The following is a 24,429-nucleotide window of genomic DNA, read 5'->3' on the forward strand; positions in this document are numbered from 1 at the left end:
AGCCTTCATTGGGACTATGCGGCAGCCTAATATTACAGCCGGGATGGTGCTTTTGTGATTACCCCACAAAATTGTGATTACCCCTTTTCTGAAAGGCTCGAGCAAATTTATTGTGGAGTTTTCATGGACCCAGAGTCTTGTCTCCATGCATCTGATGAAGATCACTCGGGTCCTCAAAAGCTGTGATAAACATGTTCGTCTGCAAAAGGCGCCGCATAGCCATCTCTCTTTCTCATGCGTTTGTGGTGACCTTGTCTTTGTCCCCAAGACTCAAGTCTGGCTCTTGTCATGTTAGAGCTGTAAAGGATTACGGATACATTATCCCATTATGTGAAACACTCAAAACACATGCTGTGTAAAAGAAAACCCCCAGCATTGTTAGCTAGCGGTTTTCCTGTCTCAAACCTGTACCAGGGAAGAAGCTGCTCCTTTCTCTGCATGCACAACAGCATTCCCTAGTGGTGTGCAATGGAGCAGCATGGAGCATGCACCATTTGGAAAGAGTGCCCCAGGCCTCATCCACACTGTACATTTAAAGCAGTATCATACCACTTTTTTTTCTTTACAAAGTTGTTATTGTACTTCACCAGATCTTAACCTATTACAGTATAAGTCTTCAATCCAATCGTAGAAGGGAGCCACATTTTTATTTTTTCAGTTCATTAGTATCACTCTTTTTGCCATGGTAAGGGCACACAGAGTCTATTCATATTGTCCTTTTTTAAGGTTCCATGTGCTGATCATATAATTCAAAATAATATTTTGCTCTGTAAACGTAAGGCTGTTCTGTACAGTTCTGTTGATGGTTTCAGTTACCTTCTGCCAAAAATATTTCAATATAGGACACTTGAAAACAATATGTTTTAGAGAAGCATTATCCCTATTACATCTCCAACAGTTAGATACCTTAGATAGCCCTTTTTAACAAACATAATGGGGTCCAGTATATTCTAAATAATATTTTTTGTTGTATGAGCCTCAATTTAAGGTCCAGAGACACCCTTGTTATAGCACTTAAAACAGTTTTTCACTGTGTGGTTGAAACTGAGATCTCTCGTTCTATATTCATTCCTCCCTCAATCCCTGTATATCAAATTGGTTTGCTAGTAACAAAGATTTATATATGTTGATGACTGGGTTTTGTACCTCTTTAAACAGTCATGGCTCCTCAGGGAAGTGGAGTCTCTTAAGGGTCCTTAGAGTTGCTAGGAGACCCCTCAAAAGATCTACAGTTTCCAGAATAGTCCAACAATCAAGTCTCTCTTCCCGGTGAACTCTGATAGCTCTGTGAGGGGAACAGGGCTCACCTAACAGCTCTCAGAACCTTTAACAAACTATAGCTCCCACGATTATTTGGGAATAACCATAGCAGTATGGTACTGCTTTAAATGTGTGCTGGTCTATATTGCTGCCCCTATTACATTGTCCGCTGTATCATTCCAGTACCATACAGCTTCTCTCACAGCTCTCCATGGGATATTTATCAAAAGTCCCTGATGGTTTTCTCTCTCTCTCTCTCCTCTCTTATCTCCACAGAGCATCGACTGGGAAGCCCTGCTGGCCCGCAAGATCAAGCCACCGTTTGTGCCAGTAGTCAAGGGCCGTGAAGACATCAGCAACTTTGACGAGGAGTTCACAGCCGAAGCGGCTATGCTGACGCCGCCCCGTGAATCACGGCCCCTCACCCAAAAGGAGCAGGATGCCTTCAAGGACTTTGACTATGTTTCCAATGCCTGCTAGCTCTAGGAGTTGGGGGGCAAGGAGATTCCCACCCCCAAAGAAGAAGAAAAACACCACCACTGCCAGCCCTGTATGGGCAGGGCTCTGCTCCACCAGTGACTCGAGACGCTTGCTAGCCCTGCTGTTAGCTCCGCGAGTGGAGCTGGGACAGCCCAGCAGCACTGCCAACTTCATGGGTGTAGAGTTAATGTTCACCGACATATGCCAGCTCTGAGACTAGACCGCGAAAGCCCCAGAAGTACTTCTGCACCCTTCAGGACACAGTATCATTCATGCAGACACTCGGACACTGGCTAGCTCTAGGGGAGGGGCAGAGAAAGAGATAGAAAGAAAGACGGCCAAGTCCAATAGAACAAACACTGTTGGCCCCGAGACTTGGGCAACGGAGTCTCTGCGATAGCATGTGCTTATCCACTGATTCCCAAACTGCCTGCAAAAATGAGCAAATAGGCTTTCCCACGAATAGAAATTCATAGGTGTTGGAGCCACAGAAGCCAAAAGGCCTTTCCCCGACCTAACAAATGCCTGAGATTTTTTCCCTTCCTTCCTTAAAAAAAAAAAAAAATCTTCCAAAGATATGGCTTGCCCTTCTGGTGTTTTTGTTGAAACCCAATGATTTGAACTCCTAACCCAGAAGGGGAAACCTTCTTTGTCCTGTTTTGCACCACTGTCTTGCATCTTTTCTCTTAAAATGTACTGTAAAGGTTTGGTGGTTCAAACGTCAGTGATGGACAAATTCCCCTTGGCTCTATAATGGAACCGGCTCTGAATGTGTAAGCTTTTGGGAGGAAAGCTTGCCTGCTTTGGCCCCCCAGATTCTCTCCAGTTCATAACATTGGCACATGTGTGCTGACAGCGCAACACGTAGGTGCATTGTTATATTGCTCTTGCTGGGAATCGTAGAATGGTTTCACCTGCCCCAGTGCCAGCCATGGCAGAAATTCAAGCACACACACATGCCCTGAACAAACTCACCTGAGGCCAAGGGAGGGTTTTAGGTCAAGATACGCAGGGTGGGGGGGGGGAGAGCCTTCCAACGTGCTTGCAAGAAACAGTCAGGATCATTGATTGATCCAGGTAGAGGTGACACTTGCCAAACGAAAGGCTGCTTGGTTGGGTGGGCTTGGTCACGTAGATTACAGCAATCAACGAGAGCTTGTTTCATCATGAAGTAGCAGTTAACATTAAAGAACTTCTGTGCCTACTAAACAGCAGCTGACTTCTGGCACTTCTTCTGCCGACTGCTGGCCATGCACACTCAAGAGTCCTGTTTAACATACAAAGCTGGAGAGGAACTTCTCAGAAGGAAACAACACTTGATTCATAATACAGCCAAGTATTGCAAGCTAGAAAGAATAGTTCACTGAGCCCAGGTAATAATGAATTTCAGCAACATTTATTAATTCAAATCTACCACTTGGAAATCACCATACCATCTTAATATTTTGTTGTTTCCATCGTGTGTCCCAGCTTTTGCAGTGACATCTGCTAGCTGCCATGCTAAGGGAGTGCATCTCACGTAGGAATAGGTGATGGTTTGGGAACTCCAACCCCCATATTCCGCTCCTGGTTTGCTTTTTATTTTGGAGGGTAGCTTTCTAAAAATACCCAAAACCCTCCCCTTTTCAGTGCTGACAACATCCACCTTGCCCTGCTCTGTTAGGGAGAAATTAGCCCACAGAAGGGTGAGTAAGGGGTTCTGCCTGGGCTTGAGCTTTGGCAATTCAGAGATTTGTTGAGAAAGGGGCAATGTACATCTCTAGGGAAGAGTTTGAGAACAGCCCTTGCTGGTGTGAGTGTGGCTCTGCCTGGGCCCCAAGCAAATTCTCTTAGAAGTGCAAGAAGTTTGATGGAGGCAACATCTCCCCATTAGTGGTCCTTGATGGAAATATCCTGGGCATAAATGCTGCAGAGTTACGTTGCTCCTTTCTGCAAGGCTGTTTGGAGAAATCTGTCCTGAGTACTATTTGTTTGTTTCCTACGAATGTTCCTGGGATTCATTATATATAGATATTACATATTTAAAAAAATACTGGCAAACTCTTGCCTGGTGCTGTGAGCTGCATCCAAGATAAATGCTCTGTGGCTCATATCACACAACCACTATGATACCCTTTTTATGTGTGATCAGTTTAGCATAGCTACTATTACCTGGTTCTCTACTTGGGTTTCTAATGTTGATTAGCAACCGTTCCCCAACCTGGTGCTCTCCCGGTGTTTTGGATCACAACTCACATTGGCCTCCTCTAATACAGGTTGGCTTGGCCTGTTGGGAGTTGTTGTCGGAAAAAACATGGAAGCCATCAGGTTGTGGAAGACAGATTTAGAAGTTTCACTCTGCCCATGAACCTATGTGAAAAGAATGAGGAAACACACCTTTTTTACTACAGTACTCTCAGCAGTTTCATGTATCAAAGGATTATTGAGATCACTGAACACAGATTAGTTACTCTTTGAGTATGCATTCTTAAAAAGGCAAATTTATTTCTGTCTTTTTGGCCAGGAGGTTATAGCGGACATCTCCTCTTCTAGTGTATCAGCACAAGGGCTCAGGGCCTCCTTACGCCTTCAGAACAGGGCAGTTTCCTGAACATACTTGCAGCCTCCTACTTACTTTCAGGGGATGTTCCTCTTATTTGCAGTCTTCCCCTATTTCAACTTCAGCTTTTACCAGGCTCATGCAATTCTGTTTTGAGACCAAAACACAGGAGTTGGGGGCTATTTGAAGAAAGAACTGAAGGTCCCGTCCCACAGGGGTTGGAGGGAGAGAATTCCAGCTTTGCCTCTTAAAGGGGTACCAAAGGGTTTTGTAAAAGTTGCTGCCGCAGGAGAACTAGGGCCAGGGTTTTGTCTAGCATTTTGTATGGGGAGGAAATTGTTCTGCCCCTTATTCTCTCCTGAACTGAAGCATATGTGGCTTCTTGAAGCAGCTTGGAGTTTGTTTTCTTCTTCATTCTTTTTTGGCCCTTGTATGTATATTGGATTCATGCTGGTTGATCTCCTTTCCTTTTAACACAATCAACAAATTTGAGCCTACTTGTCTTGAATTGCAGTGCAACCTGCTTTAAAGTCAGGGCTTTTTGTTCTGTCCTAGATTTGGGAGGGCTTGCTTTTAAGGCTTCTGTGTTTCAGCCTGTACTCTGGAAAGTAGAGCTTCTGTTCCCAGATACACTGTTAACTTCCTCTGTGCCTCTTTGCTTGCATTGCCTCTTACATCTTTCACAGGGCTACGTCCAAACTTTAGTAGCTGTATGGATTTTGTGCTAGGAGACACCATCATGCTGTGGACTTGAAACTCTGCCTTGCCTACTGAGTCTCCTACCTTACTGTAACTACCTCTGTTGCCTGACCAGAATCGCACTGTGGCCACAAAATGCTGTCTGGATCTTTCACTTCTCTGCTTATATAAAGCTTGAGTTTTAAAGTGTAGACTTAGTCCTTAACATATTGGAGGCTATCTGACCAAAAGCCTTGCAAGTGAGCAGAGCTCTCCTTCGGGCAAAAGGCAGGACTCAGTTCTGTTTCCAGCCCTTCCATGAATTGGATCCAAGGTCTCTTGGGTTCCATTCTTAACTCTAACACTGACTTTGTGGGTAAATTTTGGCAGAAGAGGGGTAGCTAATGTGGCGGGGGGTGGGTGGAGGAGGCTCTGATAGATAGTGTGCAATATTTGGATATGGAGCACCATGATTCCCAAGTCTTAAAACTATAGGCTGGAAAGGGGGGGAGTGTTGCAGTAAGCACAGATAGCGTGCTCTGCAGTAAAGCAGTGAAACATTGGGGCAGTCTGGATTTTGGGGCTGTGTTAGCAAGCTTCAAATTTGATTCTGGACACAGACTCCTCCAGCACATTAAAACCTCAGCTTTCATTTTCCTAAAATCAAGTTTCTAATTCTTAATGTCACAGTTATGCTCTTGAAAGCATGTCCGTAATGTCTTACAGAAATCTCAGAAGCCAAAGGAGAAGCGAAAGATTTCTAGTAACCCAGGCTTCGGTTTTCTGCATAGCTCTCTTTGCCTGTTCAAAGCAAGTAAATACATACAAATCTGTGTACTTTGTATGATCTATACATCTCACAAAATTCAGGTTACCTTGGTGCAGAATCTTGATCTTGAGCAAAGGCTCCACCCACATAGCCCTGTCTTAGTTTACCGTGGAGGGAGACCGAGAGTGCAGCAGGGGCAGAATATTCCACGTTTTGTTGCTTGTTAGTGGGGACATTTTGGGGGGTGATGGTGGGGAAGTTGAAAGAATGGGTGCAGTTCTTCAATGCTGATTCCTCAGGGTCAACTTCCTTCTGATTTTAAACCCTCTTGCCCCCTGCTGGGCTCAACTCTGTGTCCACTTTGTTTGGCTTACTCCACTATAGAGGAGAAATTAAAAGATTGCATCCCATGATTGTTTCCACCTTCAGTCATCCTACCATGCAAGATATGCTCCCAGCAGCCTTTGATTCCTCCCTGGACCTTTGGCACCCTATTATTCTCGCAAATAGCATAATCAGATACCAGAACAGTCACTAGCATTCTATCAGGATGTTGGGAGTAGAGTTGAATGAAAGGGAATCTTGCTGAAGTTGATTGTGTTCACCTTCCCGTCTCTGGCTACAAATGTGCTTGATCCGTGTACCTGGTTTATAATGCAAAGGGGTAGCCGGGATGACTTAGAGTCTTGTAGCAGGTGACTTTATGGTGATAGGCTAGTGTACAATTGCTTTATGCTATTGGCCTGTATTTCCTTTCATGTAAACTGTCCTTTTACTATTGGAGTTAACAGAACTAAATCAAACGAGTCTGCTTTTTCCCTACTAGACAATGCTACTTTATTCTAATGGCTGAAGCTAATTTTTCCAAAGTGTCACTAAGATAACATGGATTGCCATCTCTGTGGACATCATTCCTCTGTATATCATTCCTCCCAAGGTGGACAGCTTCATCTGCAACCTCTTGCTGGTACAGAACATTTCTCTGTAAAGTGTAGGGAATTAGCTAAAGCAATCAAGCAAAATAGCACACGTAGCCATTTCCTGTCACAGGTGGTTAGAAAGCCCCTTCTTCCCATGTGCCTTGGCTAAAGCACCTCCTTCCCTGTCCACTGTTGTACATCTGTGTGATACTGAAGTTGCCACTTTGAAAAAATGTTTTCGGACCAATTTCATACCTGCTCACTCTGGTCTCCTTCCTAATGTGCTGTATTCTGTATACAGCTTGAGCTGTAGGATGATGGAAATTCACCGTTAGATTAAACTCATTTGAATCAATGAAGAGGTTGATGCCTAATCTTTAAAGACTTTGTCCATGTTGCAGGTCTATAAATTATTAAGCCCTCCTGCTGTGATACCTCTGTTGCACGGCACACATCATTTTTTGGCAGTTATCAGCAATGGGGGTCAAGAAATTTCTTTGCGTCCTCTCTTTTTGCATATGACTTACTAAAGGGAAAACACAGAATTTATCAATGGCTTAATTCCCTAGCTAATCCATGCTGGGCCACCATTTGGAGTGAGTCATAAATGGCTTGAACTGGTTGTGTCAATATGACATAGTCGCTACTGGTATGGTGGCTTATAAGAGAGGGCAGTACTTTGCACCTGTAAGAGCTGTATAGAGGGAATTTCAGCAGGTGTGCTACATCCCTGTTAGCATTTCTTCCTCTGTGCAACTATTAAGGATGTTGGACCACAGTCCTGTTTTTCAGCAGCCCTGCTACCTGCTTTCCCACCACTGAAGTGAAGCCAAGTTATGTGTGTGAAGCTTTCATCTTCCTGCCTACTTAAAACTCTGCAGGACACTTCCAGTAGGCTGGAAGATGAAAGCTTCAGTAACCAGTATCCATAATGTGAAAAGGTTTAGGGGACGGTAGCATGGCTAGACCACCTTGTCCTTTATATTTATGCTCTGGGGACCACATGACTGACTTTTTATGTCCATTGTTAGTGTGAGGTAGATGGAAATCTAGCCACCTTTTGACATGGAGCCCATTGCAAGAGGTTGTTCTTTTCTTTTTCTTTTATCCTCTTCAGAATCCAGCAAAGGTGAAAAAGTCAGATCTGCCTCTGCTTGCTTTAAGGGATGATGGTGCTTCCAGACAGGCGTTTAATTCTGCAAAGTGAGTCATTCATATATCACACGCAGGCCACCGTTAACAGGTTATTTTTAGCATCAGATTTTCTATGGAATTTTTAAACCTTGATTAAGTGAGGGATAAAAATGCAGGCTGGCATTTTGATGCCATTGACGACATGTGGATGTTGCAAGGAAAGAAAGAAAAACTCAACCCTTGAATGCATGAGCAGCATCAGTTCCACAGTAAACACCACCTGGCAACACTCTTACTAAAGCTGGATGGGAGGAAAAAATGCTGAAGCAGTGAAGAACTAGACTGCACTACTACTACTGTGGCTGCTTACTGAGAAAAGGCAAGCACTTGTTGGGCGTATAGATGTGAGTCCAGAAAGGAGCAATTCAACAAGCGTCGCATGGCATAAACAAAGCTTGGCAGCTTTGGTAAGAGGAATGAAAAACCGTGAAACCTGTTATTTACTGGGGGTTCTTCAGATAACCCCAGAGTGCCTCCTCATGTGGAGGGGGAATGAATGGTTATGAAGGGCTTTCTGACAACTCCCCACCACCAATGGCCAGTGCCACCCTTCAGATCCTTTTCTCCTTATCCTGGAGCAGGATGATGCCTTGTCCTCCCCTCGGACCGCCCTCAAAAAGGGCTCTTTACTGGCAGTGGCGTAGCGTGGGTTGTCAGCACCTGGGGCAAGGCAAGTAATTTGCGCCCCCTAACCCGTGGATTTGCGCCCCCTAACCCTAACCCCCAGATGTTGCGCCCGGTGCGGCCTGCCCCCCCATGCTACGCCACTGTTTACTGGTAATTAACTGTAGCAGGTACTGCTGACACAGAGGCAATGGCAGTCTCATGGCTTTACAGATATGGAACAGCACATGTAGTAGAAAGTTGCAAGTATTTTGAAGTACAAAGTAAAAGTGGTCAAGCAGCTAAAAAGTATGGAAACATACAAACACAGTCATACACAATATATTTCCACACGAGAACAGTTGCTTGGGGAGTTTTTTGTGTGCCTTTACGGATATTCCCCATCACATTTTGCTTCTCTCTCATCATACCCCATAGGACAATTTGCTTTCAAGTGCTAACTCAGGGGTCAGCAAACTTTTTCAGCAGGGGGCAGGTCCACTGTTCCTCAGACCTTGGGGGGGGCGACTATATTTTGAGGGGGGAAATGAATGAATTCCTATGCCCCACAAATAACCCAGAGATGCATTTTAAATAAAAGGACAAATTCTACTCATGTAAAAACACGCTAAATCCCGGACCATCCACGGGCCGGATTTAGAAGGCGATTGGGCTAGATCTGGCCCCCAGGCCTTAGTTTGCCTACCCATGTGCTAACTTATAGGAATCCTGCGTCTGCTCTGGAGGCAACATCCCAGGAAGGTTGAGTTCCCCCATCGTCAAGCGAGTGTAAGGAAGTACTAGTTCTAGACCAACCTTCCTTCTGCATTCAGATGAGTCATCCTGAATAGTATTAGTATTGAAGCCATAGAAATTGGCATTAGAGCAAGGACAGCTGCTCAATTCTCTGCAATTGGGCAGCATGACGTCCACCCAACTCCTCACCCCAGCCATCCAAAAGGAGAAAGCATGGCATAAGTCTGTATCTTTTCCTGAAAGAAACTTCAGTATTCACAGGTTTACTGGAAAATGTCAGTTTTGGAAAATGTCAGTTCACCACATCCCAAAGCGGAGTGTGAAAAGACCAAAAGCACATAAGGAAACTGATTACTTGGAGGTTAAAGACAAGGATGGAAAATGTGTCACTCACTCCCTTGTGTCGCTGAAATCCAGCTCCCATCAGCTCCAGCTAACTCAGTCAATGGTCGGGTGGGAGGAGCTATATCCCAGGAGTAAGGTAAAGGTAAAGGTACCCCTGCCCGTACGGGCCAGTCGTGTCCGACTCTAGGGTTGTGCACCCATCTCACTTAAGAGGCTGGGGGCTAGCGCTGTTCAGAGACACTTCCGGGTCACGTGCCCAGTGTGACGAAGCTGCTCTGGCGAGCCAGCACCAGTGCAGCACACGGAAACACCGTTTACCTTCCCGCTATAAAGTGGTACCTATTTATCTACTTGCACTTAGGGGTGCTTTTGAACAGCTAGGTTGGCAGGAGCTGGGACCGAAAGATGGGAGCTCACCCCGCCGCGGGGATTCAAACCGCCCGACCATGCGATTGGCAAGTCCTAGGCACTGAGGTTTTACCCACAGCGCCACCCGCGTCCCCTCATATCCCAGGAGTACATCCCACTGAATACAACAAGGCTTACTTTCGAGTTGAATATCCCTGGGATCACACTATGCTGCACTTTGCAATGTGAATGAAAAAATACACAGGATGCTTATTCAGATTATAACTGCTTCCCATCCACACACATTTTCCTTTGCATTACAAATTATCACATTGCATAGCAGGGGCTCAAATGCAAATTTAAAAGTTCATGGAAGCATTTTGGGAGATGTAAGTTAGACCCACGCTCCTAAAACCTGTAAATGCTATCCCTTTAAAGCACATCCGAAACAACTTCTTTCCCTCAAAGAATTCTGAACACTAGTTTGTTAAGGGTTGCTAGGAATTGTAACTCTTCATTGTTTTTTATACATTTTTATTAGGTTTTTTTTTAACATATCATTTCCAGCAATCATATAACATAACTTCTTGTCTTATACAATGGAGTTTAGCTCCATCAACACCTCTGATGATTTTCCATTCTTTATCACTTATTCTGCATTTCTTATTACTCTTAATTATCATTAATGTGTTTTGGATGTGCTTTAAAGGGACAGTGTGTGCACGCTGTCATTGTGATAGCTCAGCTCAGCCCTTAGCAGCTGGTATATGATACAAAGAAAGAAAGGAGATAACCAGAGGCTTAGATCCCAAATTAAACCTCCACTGCCTTCCTCTTCTATGGAAGATGATGTTGGGAAATGAATGCTTGGCTCCTATTTTGCTCAAGATATAAGCAGGGTGGAACCTATGCAACTTTCCCCTGCTACACTTCGCCTTGTGAATTCAGTGAGGTACTGGAACAAAAATTGTTCTCGGGATGTAAGAAGACATTGATTTCAGTTCCAACCTGTGTAGGCTGCATGCAGTGCTGGTTTGGGTTTTGTTGTAGTTCGTCTTCTGACAAAAACTATGTTGTTTGGCTCCTTGCCCACTGTGGCAGAATTTTATATATTCAGTTATGTTACTCCACACCATTCACTTCAGGGCAAAGAAAATGGAATGAAAACGGGGAAGGAATCATCAATTATATATGCAGGCTTAAAACTATAACAACAGTGAATGCAAATCTTGTTTACTTCCAGTTGGGTAAATAAGCAAACATCAATTAGCAATTCGGCCCCCCCTTTTTCCAGTCTGAATTCTCTGACATCCTCACTACTTCTCCAAAGCATTTTGCTTTTGAAAGTAAAGGAAAATGTGTCCACCCCCCATGTCCAGAAGCCAAGTGAACTAAACTGCCAACACCTGATAAAAGCAGAATTCTCCATCACTCCTGGAGGTAGCAGTCTAGCTGAGGCAGATACAGGGCACACACAGCTCCAGCCTCCAGTTTCTCAATGCAGCTCCCTCACCATGCTGTCTGATGGCTGCATGTTACCTATGCAAACAAACACTACAAGGGTGCCAACCAGCATGCATCACATGTGCAGAGCATAAGCACATGAACAATGCCTGCTGGGGTGCATGGCCCTGGTCATGAGTTTAGCTCCATGTCTGCCTTTTCCCACTTCTGCCTTCCTGCTGGATCTAAATGTATCCCAGGATAGTTGCTGTTGATCTTATTTAGACCTATTACCTAAACATGACGTTGATAGATCATTGAGACAATAGAGTTCGCCCTTTGCTGTAAATTTCAATCTGTGGCCAGAGGAATTGATCTCTCGTTACTTAGAGCCAATCTTGGTGCCACACACCAAGATGTGGGAGTAACGAAGCCTCTCTGTTCTGATTTTTAAAGGGGAAAGCAACTTCAGAGAGGATTTTCAGCAGGTGGAGGAAATGTTGCCACTTCTTGATTCCAAATGAGGGGCTCCCATCATGGAGTTCCAAACATGTATTTATCCTTGCAAGCACACCTGGATTCTAGGAGGAGCTACAGCTGATTGGGGCAGTAGTGGCTGATTGCAGCAGAGAAAGACTGGGAGGGGAAAAGAAATTCAGCACTTCCTTCCCCCGTGCTCTAAGCTGCCTCCCCCTAAAGCAACTTCTTGCTTTTAAAAACTCCATGCACCACAGTTTTATTGCATACATTTTTATGCAATGTTTACTTAGGCCATTAGGGCTTTATAGTTATGGTGAAGCTGATAACTCTCAAGTCCCGGCTGTGAACCTTTGGGAAGCTGCAGTGAATACAAACAGACCATGAAGGTATTTGTCATATTGTTCAGAGAGAACTTCCTTTTTTATAATTCAGTTATTAGGTGGTGCTGGGTGAAGCTATTCTGTTTTAGTGCAGGAACAGTAGGATGCAGAGCATGTAAAGGTGTGACTGAAGGATTCAGGATTACCCAGCCGCCTTCTATACAATAATATGTGCTGTTCAGCCACGGCAGGGACAATATGTTGACACTCAAAGGAGAAAACAGGTTTCTTAGCTGTCCACTTGCATTCTTAAAGAGTGGTCCACATGCAGCCATACGTCTAGCCTTTCTCATCACTATGATTGTGTCACCTGTTCTGGATTCTGAAATGAGGAGGAGGAAGCCCTGCCTGGGTGGAACATGTTGCCACCAGAGGTGGCAAAAAGGCTATTGGCTGGGATGGACCCCCTCCAGGTGAACCCTGATAGCTTTCTAGAAAAGTCCAAGTTGGCCAAGTGTGGGGCCATCACAGTTATAACCTTAGCGGTGTGTGGACTACTCTCAGTATCTGCGGCAGGTATGTCTCCATTTTCTTCAACAGGTTCCCAACCGTCACAAAGATATCTACTGCTCCATAATCCTACAGAGATGGAGCGGGCAGGTGGGAGGGCAGGAGGCTGCAAAGAAACCAGAAGCCTATGCAGGCCTATTGATTTAACTCTATGGTTGAGAGCAGTTGAACATAGAATGTTAGGAAGTCAGTTTAAAAAACACCCATCTCAAAGGAAGGGAGGGCATTGGCCTCTTCAGGCTTCTGACACCTTGTAGTGAGTATTGTAGAGGGGGGTAGGCATTAAAATTGGGGGATTTGTATATTTTGTTTATTTCCAATATTTCTAGCCTGCTTTCCCCCACCACAAGCACTAAAACAATCTTATCAGTCTGAAAACCATAGATAGCACAAACAACTTAAAATGCCTGCTGAAGCAGAAAGCAGGTTTAACAAGGAAGGAAATTGTCTGATTTTCAATCAGGAGTGAGTTCCACAGAATTGGACCCTCACATGGCTCCTACTGGAGACGAAGCGTTCCATGGCTCCTACTGGAGACGAACCATGGGGGACTACTAACGGAGACACCCGCCCCCCCCGGAAAGATCACAGTGATATCTCCAGAATATAAGAAATAAGGCAGTGCCAGATTTAGGACAATACAGGTCGTTTCCCCCAAACCAAGGGGACACAAAATTGAGAAGATCCATTTGGAGGGGCCAAATTTGGCCTCGCACAGGGTGCCATGTTACCAAAGATTACCGTTGTCTGCCCCTAAGTAAGGATATCCTGAACCCAAGTTGTTAGGGGCCTTGTCAGTTAATACTTGGCCCATTAATGTATAGGCAGCCAGTACAAGCTTTTCAGCACTGGAATTATGTGCTGGTGGTAGTAGTCTGTCCCCACCAACAGTCTAGCCAGAGCTGCAGCTTCTGGACCAGGTCCCAGGGTAGCTCCACACTGAGTGCACAGCAGTAATCAAGTACTGAGGTGGATTATGAAGGCAGAGCACAGCCATCATAGATGGCAGCCATTGACAACCTTATCTATTAATTATTGTTCCTTTAACAGCTGTATGAAAGGCAGAAATTCAGCCGGTTAACCATTTACTAGTATGAAAATACAATGATAGGAAGCAGTTCCTACCTGTTTGCTGCTCTGATTGCTTTATTTTGCTGCCTGCCAGCAGGGAGAAATGGCAGTCTCTGTTTGAGGCCCTATACCCTATCAACTTTTGTCCCACTCATCATTTTGGCCTGGCTCACCATTCCTAATTCAAAGGGGTGTATGTGTAAAGGCAGGCATTAAATGGCAGCAGAATAGAATGTAACAAGTACACTCTGTGACAATTCAGGCATAATGTAAATGGCCTATCATAGCAGCAGTGACGACAGAATCATCTGAGTAAATGAGCACTTGCACCGGGACAGGAAACCATTGTCTCAATTCAGACCCAAATGAATAAAATTCAACTTTTTAATTAGTTTCAGTTGAGCACTTTCATTCTAGAGCTTTCCTCCCAAGTTCCAGAATTGTCATTTAAAGGTGGGTTCTGCTGTGGAGACTAATACTTGAGTTTATTTACAAACTGGTGGGTAAAGGCAGACCGCACAAAGATGCCAACAAATCAAATGCCAAGGTACCCATGTCAGATCCCCAGAGATGCTTAAGCAGCCCAAAAACCTCAGCTCAGCCTTCTCCCTGTGTGTCTCCCCTGACCCCAGTCTAACCTCAGTCCACCTCCTTTGTTCTCTTTCCCAGACACAGATTAGATTAGAGGAGACAGAAAAGGATGCCTTTGGCCAAAATGACTCTTGCCTATCTCCCCAGCTAGCACCTCCTCATTGTGTGCCATTTACCTGTAATTTCCCTAACAAATGAAGAGCTCCACCACTTGTCCACCAACAATCAGAAAGTTCCCAACAGTTCCTGTAGCAGTCTATTAACCCTCTCATGACCAAGCCCCAATCTTACAACCTCAGCTAAAAAATGCCCAGGTGTGAGTCTTTCAGGCCTCTAGGGTCATATAGCAACACAGGTAAAGTGTTAGAAGTTGGGCTGTGGGAACAGAAATGGGTATACTTCCACTCCTGAGGGTCACCCCCATCAGAGGCCTACAAAGCTCCTTGTTTTATTCTGACTAGACAAGGACTCCGGGTGAAGGGGGGGGAGATACACTGAAACATTTTGTTGCAGTCGCCATTTGTAAAGCAATTTTAAAAGCATAAGGGGAGTCCTGCTAGATCATACTGAAGGCCTATCTATCTGCACCCTCTTTCCCACAGTGGTCCACTAAATGCCTATGGAAAGCTCACAAGCATCACCTGATCAGCCTAGTATTTGGAAGTGTTCTGCCTTTGGTGCTGGAACCACCAAAGCTCGGAGCCATGGGCAGCCTGATCCTTCCTGAATTTGTCTGATCTTTATCTCAGTCTGCATCTGTACTGGAGCTCCTTTCAATTTTTTATAAACTGAACTGTTTTTAATTGTTGTTTTTTAAAAAAAAATATGGAACTGTTTTTATTTGTTTTTGCACATTTATTGTTTTATGCTCTTAACTGTTTTAATAATAGTGTGCTTTATTGTTGTAAGCCGTCCTTGGACCTTATTGTAAGGGGAGGTTAAGAAATCTCTAACAAATTAAATATAAAGGATCCCAATTTAAAGCCATGTTGCAGGTCTGCCCGTATATCTTTTGTAAGAAAGACGTAATAAAAATGTCAAACGTCTAACCCATTTGTAACACTACTGGATGTTCAGAACAGTATGCACAGGTTCTACATACTGAGATAAGACAAATAGCCACATGTCACCCAGTGAACTTCATGAGGAGAGCAGGGTTTGAACACAGGACTCTATCCCCTAGACCTCACTGCCTCTAACGGGGGGGCTTGGGCAAAGGACCGGTCTAGAAACCTAAAGCCCTTTTGGGAATGGGTAAGCTGTCCTGTTGCTTAACTTTCTTCCTTTCTCTTGGCAGTTTCCCTGAAGCTGGTCACTGAAGATGGCCAGCAAGCAAGGGTACAGTTGTCTCTCTGACGGCTCACTGGATGTTCCCTCTTCCAGCCCTGAAGGCACCCTGAGCCTCAGTCCTCACAGCCCTGGGCTCTGCCTGATCTCCACGCCCACAGCAGAGACCCACTGGCTGAGCAGCGCCCCACTCCAGCCAGAGTCGCCTGGAGAAATGAATGTAACTTTGGAGAAACTCCTGGCTCCCATTACGGAAAAGCTCAAGTATTTGCTGAAGAAAGCAGAGGACTTCCAGACGTACCTGCTGTACAGGTGGCAGGGGGCTGAGTCAAAGCTGGGGAGGAGGTGGGCAGTCTTTGGGCAATCTGGGCAGGCCACATGTTTGGTGGGGAGACACGTTGAGGCGACTGTAATTATGAAGCCACTGCAGATTAGGGAGGAGCAGGGACTTGAAGGAGGGAGGCTGACTGGCTGGCTGCGCTAGTCCTAGTGATGTCTAAGGTAGCTCCATTAACTACAAAACCCCAAATTTGAGATCCCATCAAATTTTCTGGTTGCTGAATCTCCGCTTTAGTGGGACTTGATTTAGAGTGAGTACCAGTGTACCCTTTGGATTCTTGCTAAGTGGCAAATGTAATGGAGAACTCTTAATCTCCCACAGTGGTGTGTGTGTGTGTGTGTGTGTAACTTACACACCCAGTTTTCCTCCTTCAGGGGCTTGCCCTCTTCTTGGGATCCCCCCCCCAATTAGGCCAAATTGATCAGGGAGAATACAGTGGTACCTCGGGTTAAGTAATTAAGTACGTTCTGGAGGTCCGTTCTTAACCTGAAACTGTTCTTAACCTGAGGTACCACTTTAGCTAATGGGGCCTCCCGCTGCACCGTCACTGCACAATTTCTGTTCTCATCCTGAAGCAAAGTTCTTAACCCGAGGTACTATTTCTGGGTTAGCGGAGTCTGTAACCTGAAGCGTCTGTAACCCAAGGTACCACTGTACCTGGAGTGACCTGGAAAATGCACAGGGCTTATTGGGCTACTCTATAGTTGATGGGCTGCTTGGGAGGAAAGTTTCCATACTACATTATTGCCAGAGAGATAGCAAGCCAAGGGGCTGTCTGGTCTAGTTTGCAGCTGGACGGTGCCAGAATCCTCAAGTCAGCCCTGGGTTGTTGCCATGATGCACTTCCCCAGTAGCAGAATATGCAGTGTGGGTCTAGCATGTGCCCAGCAAGAAGAGGGGCTTGGAGTGGAGAGCAAAGAGAGACACTGCATTTCCTCCCAGTGTGATGACCATATTGTGGGCCTCCTATTTCCAGCAGAGACAGAATGCAGAAGGAGCAATTTGCCAAAGCCATGCCCACGTTCCTGCAGATGTGCCAGCCTTACTTCCACTACCTGGAATCCACAGCGCGAAGCTGCACTCCTTATTTAAGACCCCCACAGGAACCAGTGAGGAGGCGTGTGAGTCTGGGCCAAGGAGGGAAATCCCCATAGAGTTGGGAGGCACAATCGCTTCATCTAAACTGGTTCAAAAAGCTTACATGACATTCTGTGTGCACCTTTGCAGAACTGATCTGAAAAGGCCAAAAAAAAAAGGTGGGGGGAGGAGGCTCTATGGAAGAAGTGCTTGGAATCAAAAGGCTACAATCTTTGGCTCTGGAAAAAGAACTGAAATTAACACTAAAAGTCTCTTTTGACTCCCTCCTCCCCTTCGCAATCAAACTTTATTGTATAGCATTCCAAAACTGCACCTGAATTTTCTAGTCCGCATCCAGCCCATCCTTGGCCAATGCCCTTCCCTTTCTTCTTCACAGTCGTAGAGTCTTTTCTTTTCTGCTTAAAATAATAATAAATCTCATATTACTCATTGAAGCAACTGTGCAAATAGATTGTTTTTCCATTACAAGTGTGTGTAGTTTGGGAAGAAGAAATCTATGGAAACAAGTTATTTCAGGGTGAAGTGGGCAATCAGTGAAATTGGAAGAGCGTTGGGATGGAATTCAATGTAGCACTAAGTAGTTCCTTGAAGAAAGATTTCTCCTTGTGCCATGGGACATTCTCTCTCTTCTCGGTGTTTCACAAACCCTGCAGAGCAGATTTGGAGAGGGCACAGGCTGCATGCAGGGGAACGAGAGGGGGAAGGAAACCCAGCTGTGCAACATAAATCCTTGGGCTGATTGGACTTGTTAACAGAATGCCACCCTTAGTTTTGGTATAACTATAACTCTGATTTCTATGCTGGGCTTTTAGAAAGGAAGGAATCTAGCAGGTTCTTTGCTAAACACAATATATGTAAAATGGGAAAAGGTAATATGACCGTAGCATGTGAGATTTGATTCCTACATCCACAAAGAGCAGGGATGGCTCAGACCCCCAATACAATCTGGAGGAATACACTTCAATATAAGGGCTTTTAATGTGTGATATTCTGTTTGTTTGTTTGTTTGTTTGTTTGTTTGTTTGTTTGTTTGTTGTTTTGCTGTGTTTTTGTATATCCTGTTGAAAGCTGCCCAGAGTGTTTGGGGCAACCCAGTCAAATGGGCAGGGTAAAAACAATATTTTTTATTTTTAATTATTATTAAAGGTCAGCAACTGGGTTGGTCAAAGATCTGAGGCAGACTAAAGGGATGAACTCTCACCCACTTTCCTTTACAAACTCATAGCTGACCAAGGGTGAAATTCTACTGGACTTAGTTGTGTTTCCCACCCTCTGTGCTTCTGGCAGATACCCATCCATTGTGTAAGGATGGCTCTTGGGGCAAGGGATAGGGCTTTCTCAGTAGCCGCACCTGTGGAACAGCTTGCCTCATGAAATCTAGAAGACCTCCTCCTCCTCTCTGTCAGCCTTCTGTTTTCGTTTGGGCAGGCTGAAGGTTGAAGTGCCTTTTACTGAAGACTGACTTTGATCAGCCATGCCTGTCTCTGTTACTGTATTTTATTTTTACATTCATAATTATTATTGTATTTTTCTGCTGTGATTATAATTACTATACACTGCCTTGAATAAGATATACACATTAGAAAGGTAGATATACAGTGGTACCTCGGGTTAAGTACTTAATTCGTTCCGGAGGTCCGTTCTTAACCTGAAACTGTTCTTAACCTGAAGCACCACTTTAGCTAATGGGGCCTCCCACTGCCACCGCGCTGCCGGAGCACAATTTCTGTTCTCATCCTGAAGCAAAGTTCTTAATCCAAGGTACTATTTCTGGGTTATCGGAGTTTGTAACCTGAAGCGTATGTAACCCGAGGTACCACTGTATACCTTTATAATAATTAAATAAACAAATCCAGATATGAAGAGCTTGGCTGGCACATTTCACCCTTAGGGGCATGTCCGGGTATACAACCAGAAGGACAGAGGTCTCATCTCTCACTTCCCACTGCTCAAGAACTTGCCCTTTCAAGCCTTTGGGGCACTTCCAGACAACCTGTTTATTGAGCACCCATCCCAATTTGGTTGCAAGGAGGTTAGATGATGTTGTGTCAAATCCCACATGCTCCAGAGCATTTTGCCTGTCACTTTCCTTACTTCAAACAGTCTAAACTTTTGAAGAAGTGGATGTGTTGTGCCCAAACTCCCAATCAGCTAAGATTGTGCATCCTGAATTTGCAATTCTGCACTTCCCCCCACAGCTCCTGGAGATATCCCAGCAGTTGGCCTGCCAGCTTGAGCAACTGGTGCTGATGTATGCTTCTTTCAGCTTTGTCTCTTTAGAAGACACTGACCCATTCAGGTAGGAGACAGTCTCCAAGACTTGCATGTGCCCAAGTGTGGCACAAGTGGCCCCAGAATGCTAGCAGGAACAGGTTGCTCTGGAATTGGTGCCTGCTAGTCACTAGAGCTTAGCTCTTACAACCGTTTAGTTTCTCCCCTTGCTGGCTTTTAGTGCTGTTTTATTAGTTCAATGCTGCTTTTGTTAATTTTTGAGCTAGTGCTGCTTGATGGTTGTTGTTGATTTCATCTTGTGAGCTGCCCAGAGGCACATGCTTAATTGGACAGGGCTGTATTTGGTGTTCCCTGTCTGCTAGCACAAAGGTTCTTGCATTAGGGAATGGGTAAGTTTTCATATTATGCACCAGGGAATCCAATGCAGTTGCGTTAGCGGAAAGTCATTGCACAACAGATTGTGCAATCTATTGTACAACGAAGTCGCCAGCAACCTAATTCAGTTACACAGCAATACTCTACTGCCATAAGCATTTCACCAGTGGAACAACTATACTGCTAAGTGGCTTTCACTTAGGTCTACGTTGGATCCAACCTGCAGTCTATAAATGCCAAACAATAATATTAATTTTTAAATAATAGAATGCACAGCATTGAAATAAATCAGCTCTCTGCATACCATGAAGCACACAAGATTCAGTCCAAAGGCAGGAGGAGAGTCTTTGTACCAATAAGGTCTTCCAGTTAGATTCCCCCCCCCCCCCCAAGATGGAGAGTAGCAGATATAAAAATGAAGTCTCTTTCAAAATATATTTAATATTATTACTTTTTTTACATTATCCTCCCACATTTCTCCCCAATTGTTTAGCTTTGGGTTTCAGTTTCCAGCAAATATATTTCAAACCCAACATTCAGTTATAGCAATCTAGCTTTATATTTTCAAATCATCTGGAAAACTGGTTTAACTGGAAAATGTAATCATTAGCTTTTTGCATGTGTTTTGTAAGTTATGTGCTCTACATCCAATCTCATGCACAGCTGATCTTACCTGTCTGTCTGTCAATCACTACCAGTGTCTCATGCTTCTTCTGTGGAAAGTTCTGGCTAAATGAGTTGCGACAAGTTTCCATCTTCCGATATTGCATCCCAGCACCCTACACAGCTGCCCATATTCCCCGCAACCTCTATAAGAAGATGCGCTGGAACCTCGATATCTTGGAAGGTTCTGCTTGCCGGAATCAAACACCCCGGACAGAATAGTGAGTTGCAGGACACCCTGGAGATATGGGGTGTAGGTGGAGGGGACCTGAATGGAGAGCCATATCTGGCACTGACCCCCCCCTCCCCACCTTATTCCTCTGCTCTACCACTTCAAGGCTACTTGATGCAGGTCTTGGTGTGGTTTTATTCCACTGCCACTTTTCCTGAGGCTTGCTTGACTGGCCACCCCCATTCTTCCCTGCCTAACTGCAACCTTGTCCTTCCGTTGTAGCTACTTCCTGTGCTTCAGGGATACAGGAGATGAGACAACAGCGAAGATGCAGAAGCTCTGGTCCATTGGGCGCTGGGTGCCTTTGGATCCTGACAGTGACCACAGCTCCGATGTGCTCTCCTGGTAAGCATGCAGCAGGGAAGTGCTGTCTAGAACAGCGGTGGGCTGACTTGAGTCTTGTGTGGTCTCCCAGTGTGCTTTATGTTTACAAAGCAATATTGCATACTCAAGATCTCCTAACAAGTAAGACAGGGGGTGCACCAAAGCTTTCAATAACCTACCTGAACCCGGTGGGGGCAACAGACAGAAGGGCAACCTGTTCTTCTCTTTTTAGTACTTGTTGGTAAAGCAGATTGCTTCCTTTCAGGCTCTACTTCCTTCCTGCTTCTTCAAGTATGAATCGGAGCCAATAGATTAACACTATCCCATGCTATCTTGGCCACATTTAAAACCTACACTTACCTTCAACCAGCAGTCTTGCCAGACTATTTCTTTCTGCACACCACTTTAATCTATTAAAGCTAATAGCTATTTAATCTATTAAATCTATTAATCTATTAAAATCTATTTAATCTATTAAAGCAGCACGAGTTAACTTCAGGATGTGCCTTTCTTTCAGAAATCATGGGCTTCATTCTTTGATTCTTTTAAACACGGTTGGAAAAGATGCCCAGCTGTAGCATCTAACATCATTTCCCTATTTTAAGCTTCGAAAGTGAAGCAGACACATACACTATGAAAAATACACTTGCTCCTGTCTACACTATCTTTGGCACCCTCCCAGACATGTAACAGGAAGTCATTCAGGAAGAAGTTTAAACCAGGGATCACAACAGTTCCAGATTCCAACACAGTTGTAATTTTAAGGCATTTCTGCATTGTGGGATATAGCTTGAAATGTGTGCATGGCAAGTGGCTTCTCTCTTATCTTATGAGTGGGTTGAAACTTCCCACACATTTTCTACTATGGTAAATACAAGTACAGCTGATGCCTGGAACTTGATTCAATATTATGACTGAAGCCTGTAAGAATGAATGCAAAGAAACAAGCATGAAAATAAAAACAACACCACAAACCACCTTCAAACACTGAATTTCCTCTTGCTTCTGGGAAAAGATGTACTCGTAAGGGGCACATTCTGACAGTGGCAAATGTGGAATGTAGCTTAGTCATAGCTGTGTGCTGAAGTGCAAGGTGACATGCAGAGTGAAGGTATTCCAGGTGCCCTTCAGATGTTTTGGACTACAAGTCCCTTCAGCCCAGCCAGCTTAGCCAATGGTCAGGGATGATGGGAGTTGTAGTCCGAAGTATCTGAAGGAGACCACATTGGCTTCACCTGTGGCTTCATACATGCCTTCCTGTGTATTTCTGTAGCTGGTAGGATTGCCACCTGTCCTATATAATACACGGTTGTCCCGTATTTCAATGTAAAATGCTTATGTTCTATATAGATACAGTTTTGTCCTGTATTTCAAGTCTCTCTCTCTCTCTTTCTCTCAAGTTAGGGATCCTCTCCAAGTGCATGTGCTTTAAAGGGTGTTTGAAAGGTCATGTATTTAAGCTCTGGGTAGCCAAAAACAGACAGATTTACAAATTTGTCTTTTTGTGTGTAACAAATTCCAGAGAGGCCATCCTGTTAGGCTGCAATAGATTGTAATGGATTGCTTTGAAGTCACTTCAGCACCAGATGGAAATAATAATAATAACGCCCCCTCCCACAACCCTGTATTTTGTCAGAACAAAAGTGGCAACCCTATGTAGCCATGCTGTAGTGACTGCTCATTAAAATCAGGGGGCTGAACTGGATGTTTAGGTTTTTATATCAACCATTTATGTACCACCGAATCACAACTGTGGTATATAGGAGCCCAAAACAACAAAAGCAGTGATGAGTTCAAACTAATTTCAAATGACGTTAAAAATAGCACGGATGCCAGGAATGCCACCACCCCCTTTGCCTTTTCTTCCCACAGGGTCTTGTGCCGCCAGCCCATGGGGGATTACCAGCAGCTCCTGACAATCGGGTTTGAGGAACCCTCCCACACGCTCGCCACGGACCTCTTGGTGCAGATGCTCAGTGCTCAGAGCGCCGGTCTGCTGAACCGCGAGTCCTCCTGCTGGGTGAGCTCAGGGGAACAGGTGCAGTGAAAAACGTACCTTCATGGTATGCCACCAAGGGGCAGCCCACTGCCTCCTGCCACCACCAATGTCACATATGTGGCATAAGATGCTACCCTCACATTAGGCACAGTGAGGTCATGCTAGATATTGGCATGCAGATATGCCAGTTTAGGATTTTTGTGTTGAAGTTGAAAAATTTTGAGGTCCCCCCCCCCCTTCCTAATGTTAATGCTCTTGTGTTTGTACTGCTTGCAATGAGATGTAAGTGATATTTTTTGAACAAGAATATACTTGCCTGCCCTTCTGCTGGCTTCCTATGCCTGGCCACTGAACAGGTACAACCCACTTTGAGATAAGCCACATCACCAAAGTACTGAGGCTCTTGTGCTCCTCCTTACAAGGTTCAGCAGGATAGAGCTGGAAGTCACATTTGCCTTTGAATTCCCTGTTTCCCTCTGAGCTCTAGGCACCTGTGGCTTAAGGCAGGTCAAAGTATCTGAAATACCTAAACGGGGACATCTAGAAAGCTTTTTATTTTTAAAATGTCTATGTATAGCTTTCTTAATAAAGAAGTGGTGACTATTTTCAGGCTCAACTTTACTGATGTGTGGAACTTTTCTCAGAAGTAGAAGGGTGCTGGAGACGATCAGGTTCAATATCCTTTCACCTTTCAGCTCCAGTCTTGGCAATTCATTTTGACAATGTTTAGGGTGGTGCACAAAATTAGAAAGCTGTCTAAATAAATATTTAGAACAGATCTAGAACATGATTTAGTTAACATAAGAGAACAAGAAATAGGCCAAAAAATAAAAATAAAAAATCAGCAGTAATATACAGTGGTACCTCTGGTTACGTACTTAATTCGTTCCAGAGGTCCATTCTTAACTTGAAACTGTTCTTAACCTGAAGCACCACTTTAGCTAATGGGGCCTCCTGCTGCTGCTGCACCCCCGGAGCACAATTTCTGTTCTCATCCTGAAGCAAAGTTCTTAACCCGAGGTACTATTTCTGGGTTAGGGAGTCTGTAACCTGAAGTGTATGTAACCTGAAGCGTCTGTAACCCAAGGTACCACTGTATGTTCAAACACTTGACAATACAAAAATGCCTGCAGTGGTTCCAGCGAGCCCATAAAGCTGGGCCTTTGCACCCTTCTGAGGATGAACTTCCAGAGCTTTGAGGTGGTCATGGAAACAGCCTGTCCCAGGGGGTGGTCTGAGTTTCAACATGTCTCTGCCCCCACTCAAAAATGTGAGAGCTTCAAAAATCCTATCACTTTTATGCAAGCGCTAAATATGAATTTTCTGTTAATAATATTAACATAAACAGGCTTTGTTTGTTGTGTCAGCTTCTGTAGCAAATGCCAAAAGCAGTGTTTGTATCCTGCTCCTATTCTTACTTCCTGCTTTGGTGGAAGCTTGAATGGGATATAATCTGGAGACCTAAGGGGAAGCAGGCTGGGTGTTTCATGGGAGCAGAAGTGTTCTCTTAGG

The 24,429-nt window shown here is 44.6% G+C and overlaps 2 protein-coding genes and 2 long non-coding RNA genes across 12 annotated transcripts in view; 2 read left to right on the top strand and 2 right to left on the bottom strand.

Annotated features, from left to right (window-relative positions):
• Window positions 1-7,001, top strand: part of PKN1 (protein kinase N1) — a 64,091-nt gene extending 57,090 nt beyond the window's left edge. For all 4 annotated transcript variants that reach the window (XM_083725557.1, XM_083725558.1, XM_083725555.1 and 1 more), the window contains exon 22: window positions 1,537-7,001. In XM_083725557.1, the coding sequence (XP_083581683.1) occupies window positions 1,537-1,740 (204 nt within the window). In that variant the 3' untranslated portion in view covers window positions 1,741-7,001. The remainder of the gene's footprint in view (window positions 1-1,536) is intronic.
• Window positions 83-14,227, bottom strand: LOC310838361. Its single transcript, XR_014560944.1, has 2 exons — window positions 13,831-14,227; window positions 83-297 (listed from the first exon to the last, which is right to left on the bottom strand). It is a non-coding gene; the product is annotated as an uncharacterized lncRNA (long non-coding RNA).
• Window positions 3,767-9,647, bottom strand: LOC310838362. The gene is made up of 2 exons (XR_014560945.1): window positions 8,604-9,647; window positions 3,767-8,451 (listed from the first exon to the last, which is right to left on the bottom strand). It is a non-coding gene; the product is annotated as an uncharacterized lncRNA (long non-coding RNA).
• LOC310838360 (UPF0575 protein C19orf67 homolog) lies at window positions 11,165-23,533 on the top strand. Of its 6 annotated transcripts, XR_014560943.1 has the most exons (8): window positions 12,726-12,961; window positions 15,665-15,966; window positions 16,971-17,115; window positions 19,291-19,391; window positions 20,398-20,583; window positions 20,817-20,939; window positions 22,791-23,308; window positions 23,363-23,533. XR_014560943.1 is itself a non-coding variant. In XM_083725574.1 (7 exons), the coding sequence occupies exons 2-7, from the start codon at window positions 15,689-15,691 to the stop codon at window positions 22,963-22,965; spliced, it is 1,005 nt and encodes a 334-aa protein (XP_083581700.1). In that variant the 5' UTR covers window positions 11,165-12,711; window positions 15,665-15,688; the 3' UTR covers window positions 22,966-23,533. The 6 variants fall into 6 exon arrangements, 5 of the variants coding, with proteins under 5 accessions (XP_083581700.1, XP_083581697.1, XP_083581699.1 ...); XM_083725574.1 differs by lacking the exon at window positions 12,726-12,961 and adding an exon at window positions 11,165-12,711 and having other exon boundaries at window positions 16,974-17,115; window positions 22,791-23,533; XM_083725571.1 differs by lacking the exon at window positions 12,726-12,961 and adding an exon at window positions 11,170-12,711 and having other exon boundaries at window positions 22,791-23,533.
• The last annotated feature ends 896 nt before the right edge of the window (window positions 23,534-24,429 follow it).

This window comes from Podarcis gaigeae (assembly GCF_964106915.1).
Source record: "Podarcis gaigeae genome assembly, chromosome: 2".
Taxonomy (NCBI): domain Eukaryota; kingdom Metazoa; phylum Chordata; class Lepidosauria; order Squamata; family Lacertidae; genus Podarcis; species Podarcis gaigeae.

Bases quoted from the DNA above. Each gene is read 5' to 3' on its own strand.
- LOC310838360 (XM_083725571.1), top strand. From the start codon at position 15,689: ATGGCCAGCAAGCAAGGGTACAGTTGTCTCTCTGACGGCTCACTGGAT. The intron at 15,967-16,970 runs GTGGCAGGGGGC...TCCTATTTCCAG, and splicing joins CAGACGTACCTGCTGTACAG to CAGAGACAGAATGCAGAAGG. The intron at 20,584-20,816 runs GTGAGTTGCAGG...CTTCCGTTGTAG, and splicing joins CAAACACCCCGGACAGAATA to CTACTTCCTGTGCTTCAGGG.